The following is a 6,834-nucleotide window of genomic DNA, read 5'->3' as shown; positions in this document are numbered from 1 at the left end:
TAATATCTACTAAAAAAAAGATTTGGGGTATTAATTACTTATCATTGAAGCTTAAACTTTTTTACCCAAGTTATTTTAATTATAAAATTTTTTATAACTAATAATTTCTAACACACTGTAATGCAATAGCCCTTCAAGATTTGTGGTATTTTGGTACTTTCATAAAAATTATATGATATTTGGTGAATTTTTTGTATAAGTTCATGGGTACTTTTTGACCCTTAGTTTTTTTTTTTAATTAGGGATATTTTGATACTTTCATTAAAAAAATCATGGGTCCCACAAGTAATAAAATGGATGTTAGTTAATTTTAATGTACAGTGCTGGCATTATTAATAATTTTATTATATAATTTTTTTTTACTAGAAGAAGTAATATGGAATTAATACGGAAGCGTGCAAACCATCCAGGATAAATATAAAGAGGAAAAAAGCATAAAGAAAACTAACAAAGGACAAGAAGATAAAATCAGTCGATGCCTTCCCTATGAGCTTCTGCAAAGGTCTGGTCATTCACATGAGTGTGCGAGTCAGATGCATCACAAAGTAAAATAGAAGCTAGAGGAGGTGGAGATACAAGGATCAGATTGTGAGGTCCCACCTCCCTAGAAAGCAATAGTGGCCAGGTAGTCGGTAGCGCCGTTTCCTACACGGGAAATAAGGGAACAAGACAGCATACTTCGTGACGTTATCTGGTTAATTAAGTCGGTGACTAGGCCTTGCAACATCCAGGGGCAAGAGGATGGGGACCGTACAGAGAGAGCATTAAGAAGCACATTGCAATCGCCTTCAAGAATGATGTTTGGATAGCCCCATTCCTCAGAAAGGGAGATAGCTTTAGATACTGTCAAAATTTCAGCATGGAGCGTTGAGGATGCTTTAATACTTTCTGACCAACCTCGGAGAAATAGTCCATTGGAGTCTCTACTAATTATCCCTATGCCTGCTCTACCAGATTTATGACAATAGGCTCTATCACAATCAAACTTCACAAAACCGTACTATGGCTTCTTCCACTTGGTGGTAGCTTTAGAAATCATAGCTTCTGTGTTAGAGGGCATCAACACATTGGCATCCCAGAAATCCCGAATCATCTTATTAGCATTTTCTATTACTATGGTAGGATCTGGTGGCACTTGTTCGAAGACCATCTTGCAGCAAAACTTCCAGATGCACCAGCATAGAGTGACTAGGTAGGCCTTACTAAAGTCAGAGTCTTCCATCTCATCCAATAGAAAGTTTTCCAACCAAAAGGATACATTCTGAATGTTGCAGGGGTCTATCATAATACGTACCCAATTGGTATCTAAACCAGGCAAATTTAGTCCAATTGCATAAGAGGAATAAGTGCTCCAAGGTCTCCGTCTCTTCTCCACATACCAGGAAAATAGGATCAGAGGCACATCTGTATCGGTACATGGGTTCTTTGGTTGCTAGGCTTCTACTGAGTATTTTCCAAATGAAATTTTTGACCCTTGGAATAGTTTTGAGCTTCCAAACTGCAACCCATATTCTAGTGTCGACTTTTCTTGATGTAGTGGCTCTCGTTACTGCTAGCTTCGAATTAGACCTAGTCAACGCTGCTCTGTACCCTGCTTTTACAGTATATTTTCCATCTTTTGATGCTGCCCCGATAAGTTTATATGTTGCACTCAAACAAAGTAAAGGTATATTCATAATAAGGTTCAAGTATTCCTTGTCCACTTGCTCCCTAATAGGGTCTAAATTCCATTGCCTTTCACTTATTAAACTCGAGGCTAATAAGTCTGGATTAATAACAACATCATCTTTCTTGGGTAGGAGGAAATCATTAGTGCCACGGATCCACAGATCCTTCCATACCTGGATATAGTGTCTATTGCCAACCTGCCGGCAAAGGTTTTGTCTCAAGAAGCTACGTCTAGTAAGAATACTGTCCCATACCCAGGATGCTTTGGGGCCTTTTTTAGCTTCCATGAAGGAGGAATTAGGAAAGTAGATACTTTTCAAGATTCGGATCCAGAGGCTTTCTGGAGACTGGAGGATATGCCATGCTGTTTTGGCTTGTAGGGTATTATTAAAACCCATAAAATCCCTGAATCGCAAGCCTCCCTCCTTTTTGGATTTAGAGAGTGATTTCTGTACTTTCTAGTAAATTTTACCTCCACCATCACTGTTGCTCTAGAAAAAATTTGAAACTAGTTGGTTGAGAGCCAGGTAGGTTTGCTTTGGAAACTTGAAGCAGCACATAGGATAAATACGAATTGCATTGACCACTGCTTTTATCATAGCCTCTCTACTAGAAAAGGAGAGGCATTTCTTCTTCCAGCTTTGGACTTTCCTCCCCATTTTGTCTCTAACATAAGCAAGTGCTGCTTGCTTTGATGATCCCCATAAAATAGGTAGCCCCAAGTATTTTCCATGATCTGATGTGGCTGATATATTCAGGCAGGAGGCAATCTGGATACTCACCTCTTTTAGAGTGTTAGGTGAGAAGATTAGGCTAGATTTATCATAGTTGACTCGTTAGCTCGAGCACATACAATAATCTTGAAGAGATTTCATAAACAGTCTGCAATTTTGTACCTCAACATGCATAAAAATGATGGTATCATTAGCAAAGAGGCAATGTGTAAGCATTGGGCCACTTCTAGTGATGTTTATCCCTTTGAAGTTCCCATGATCAGCATGAAAGGTTAACATTGAAGAGAAAGCCTCAGACGCCAAAATGAATAGATAGGGGGATAGGGGATCACCCTACCTTAAGCCTCTTCGGGGATTAATTTGAGCTATCTTCCTGCCTGACAGTTAGACATTGAAAGAGACACTGCTCACGCAGTCCATAATCCAAGAGATCCACTTATCACAAAAATTAAGTTTTCTAATCATTCCTTCAATGAATCCCTACTCTAAATGGTCATAAGCTTTATTCATATCCATTTTCACTACTACTTCATATTTCTCACTAGATTTCTTGGTCTTTAGATAATGGAATGCCTCGTGAACGATGACGCTGTTATCTTGAATCAAGCGATTGGGGATAAAAGCCCTCTGATTTTCAGATATGCAACTATCAAGAACAAATCTCAATCTAATGGCTAAAATCTTAGCCACAACTTTGTAAGCAAAATTGCATAGGCTTATCGGGCGGTATTGGGAGACAGTTTCAGGGGAGTCCACTTTTGGAATAAGTATCAAATTTGTTTCATTCAGAGCATTTATTGTACTACCCCCTTAAAGAAATTCCTAACTGAATGTAGCAATGATGATTTTACCTCATCCCATGAGAACTGATAGAAGTGGCCATTGAAACCATCAGGGCCAGGGGCTTTAAATGCACCAGGCTAAAAGGTAGCTTCCTTAATTTCTAATTCTGTCACTAGGAGTGTAAGCCACTTGTTTTGTTATTCTGTAATTTTAGGTTGCATATAGTATAAGACTAAATCCATGTGTGTTACAGGGTGACTTCTAAATAGAGAGTTGTAAAAATCCATAACCAAGTTTGCAACTCCTTCCTCCTTTTCAATCCATTCCCCATGCTGGTTTTTCATTCTCACAATCAGGTTTCTCTGTCAGCAAAAGAGAGTAGATTTGTGAAAATGCTTAGTATTGAGGTCACCCGTTTTGAGCCAATTGATTCAACCCCTTTGCCACCAGTACACTTCCTCCCATTTCTAAACACTTTCCAACTCCAAGGTTAGAGCATCAATATTGAGTTTCAGCTCTTTTATATACGCTTCCTATTTTAGCTCTTCAATTCAAGTGATTAAGGAATTGATTAGTTTCCTATTGTTTGGAAACTGCTTTGCTCCATCCAATAAGCGCCCTCCTGGATCTGTTCAAGCATTCTAGAAAGACTTAGATACCATTCTTTGAGGAGTTCTCAGCCCCTAGCCAGCAATTTCTAATTATAGACAGGAAATCAGGATGGGTTACCCATATATCATTAAACTTGAAAGTTTTGGGAGTTATTATATCGTTATAGCATAACTTTACCAAAAGTTAATGGTGATCTGAAGCCAGTGGTTCAATGTGGAAAGCTAGAGCCTTTGGAAAGGCTTCTTTGAAGTTAAGATTCCCGAAAGCATGGTCAATTCTCTCCTTGACATGGTCTTGCCCGATTCGTTGATTACACCATGTGAATCTTGCTCCTTTAGCGACCAGTTCAATTAACTCGCAATCATATATGAATTGTTGGAAGTTCAACACCCGGCAAAGCACATGAGGGTTACTGCCCCATTTGTCATCTTGATATAAAATATCATTAAAGTCACCTATGCAAAGCCCGAAGCAGTCATAAAATAGGCAATTTTTTGTACCTGCTCCCAGACTTTTCTTCTGTCTCCCTCCCTCAGTGGGCCATAAATGAAAGTTAAGTACTCTGGAAGGTCTATCACATTAGAGGAGATTTTGGTATGAATAACATTTTTTGAGCTGCTAATGATGTTGACTCCAATCATTTTGATCCACTAAAGAGCTAGCCCACCTGATTGATCACAAGGGGAAACTGTCTAGCTTTCTTCAAAACCAATAGCGACGCTTCACATGGTCTAATAGCGATCCTATTTTTTTGTTTCCATTAAGAAAACAATTTGGGGATTATTTTTCTTTACCTCCCCCTTGAGGTTCTTCACTGCCAAGGATTTCCCCAGTCCTTGATAGTTCCAAGCTAGGACACTCATGGTTTTTGGGTGGCTATTAAAGGACAGCCACCAGAGCCCTCAGTGTTGTTTGAAATCGGAGAAGATTGTGATTTTTCATTGAATTTAAACCAACTGTCAAGAAAATCAATCTCTGAGTTGGCTTCGTCTTCTTCTGCAACTGTAGGAGTGATCAACTTTTTATTACGTATTCTCTGTTTTACCTTCCTTACACTCTTTCTTCTTGGCAAAGGGGAAGTAAAGTCCTTCGCTTGTTCTAGGTTTGCATCAAACAGACGTCTTCGCTTGGCCCCAGTTGGTGAATCAAGTTCTTCTGTTGGCCGTTTCAATTTAACACTAACAAGTCTCTTTGTTACTTCTGAAACAAGGGAAAGTTGTTCAATAGGAATAACATCCCCATGCATAGACTCTTCAAACTTTACAGATTCAGCCTTACTATCTATAGGGGAGAAGCCCAATTCATGACTTAGGCTTCTACAAAGCTGGTCCGTTATCTGCAGGTTCTTGTTTATAATTGGGTTACTTCTAACCAGGCCTACATGGGCTTTGCTCATGACCACCAGCCCACGTCCTAGGCTTTCTTTTGCTACCGTACCTTCAGTTGGTGGGGTTTCACTCTTGTCTTGTCTGTGGCAGGTAGGAAACATGTTGTCATCTTGATAGGTGTCCCCTCCCATGACTCCCCGTCCTTGGGTGGCGAGTAAATGGCGGCTACGTTCCTTCCCATCATCATATCAAATTGCCTTTGGGTCAGCCCCACGCTCTTTCGTTTTGCTATAGTCACACGCCGACTATTGTCTCTGGCAATCCTCCTTATGTCAATTCTTGTCGTACTGAATTAGAGCCTCCTCCTTGTCCCTCTCCACTCCAGTTACTGTCCAAGGCCCATATACACGTTCCCCTTTCTGATTGATCACAAATTCCTTTCTGCACGTTTTGCTATCATGACCAATGAGACTGCATTTGTAACAAAAGGATTGCAGTCGTTCGTATTTCACCGAGATCCAGATCTCTGATCCATCAGGTCTCGCTGTCCAAAAGCCATGGGTCAATGGCCTCCTTATGTCGATCAACACTCTAGCTCTGGCAAAGCATCTTGTATATTTACCTTCAGTCTTTGGCCTTTCGTACCATACTAAATCTCCCACAGAGTTGCCCATGTTCCACACGTTTTCTTCAAACTCTAGAATCCTGAGAGGTACATTATGGAACTGGACCCAGACAGGAGTTCTGTCGAAGGAGACCTCATTAAGGACTTTGAACTCTGACCATTCCTGTATGCTCATGAGAGACCCATCAATAGTCCATGGCCTTCCCTTCAGTAGTCTGCACTTATCCTTCATCTCTGTGAACGTGAACACAAAAGCCTCTTCACCAAGATCAACTACATCTACTGTTTCGTTCAAGTTCCATCCTTTCCGGATTGTAGATAAAACTTCCTTTTTGTTAATCCCTTTATCAACAATGATCTTGCCAATAAGCATGTTGCTTTCCTCCATTTTTTCCTGGTTTTTCCATACCACGTTTGGTCTACGACCACTTCGTCGTGTCCCTCCTCTAAAGTCATTCATCTTGTTTTTTTGTGCTTCCGTCGATGAAAGCTTTTACGCAGGAAAACTCACTTGCTTGGTCCTGGAACTATGAAGCTATAACCAGCAAACACTCTAGAACATTCACACTCCAGGAGCCCTGGTATCAAAAAGGGAAACCAGAGTACTCTTTCTCGGATGATCACAGTGGGTGATCACCGTACTCTCTCCTGCCACCACAAAGGGTAGCACTATGCACTCTCAGGACGAGAGAAACGCTCCACACAATGAGAGCACTGCAATGTGTTTATTATATAAATTAAGATAACAAACAAATAATTGTATTATATATACACAATATATTAAAGATGTAATATATGAGAAAAATTTAAAATTGACAAATGAATTTATTTGAACACCCCCATTTATGATTATTGACTAAACTAATGTTGAAGAGAATTTTGAGTTTGAACAAGGACAGAATGAAATTTGATCAAGATATAGATTGATTTCGACATTCAACACAAAACAAATGGCACATATATATGCAAAGTTTTTTTAGCAAAAAAATTATGTAGGATACATGTATAAATAGGAGAAGGGTGTTTACTTTAATTATTCAAATCATTTAATTTTTTTATATAAAATAATTAATTAGATTTTTTC

The 6,834-nt window shown here is 39.4% G+C and overlaps 1 protein-coding gene across 1 annotated transcript; it reads right to left on the bottom strand.

Moving 5' to 3' along the window:
- Positions 1–5,457: 5,457 nt before the first annotated feature.
- LOC114725034 (uncharacterized) lies at positions 5,458–6,210 on the bottom strand. Its single transcript, XM_028911490.1, has one exon. The coding sequence runs from the start codon at positions 6,208–6,210 to the stop codon at positions 5,458–5,460; it is 753 nt and encodes a 250-aa protein (XP_028767323.1).
- Positions 6,211–6,834: the final 624 nt, after the last annotated feature.

This window comes from Neltuma alba, unplaced genomic scaffold, assembly GCF_004799145.2.
Source record: "Neltuma alba isolate B1F8T4 unplaced genomic scaffold, ASM479914v2 tig00012214_pilon, whole genome shotgun sequence".
Classification (NCBI taxonomy): domain Eukaryota; kingdom Viridiplantae; phylum Streptophyta; class Magnoliopsida; order Fabales; family Fabaceae; genus Neltuma; species Neltuma alba.
Note: the sequence above shows the minus strand (reverse complement) of the source record. Positions and strands in the feature narration are given on the sequence as shown.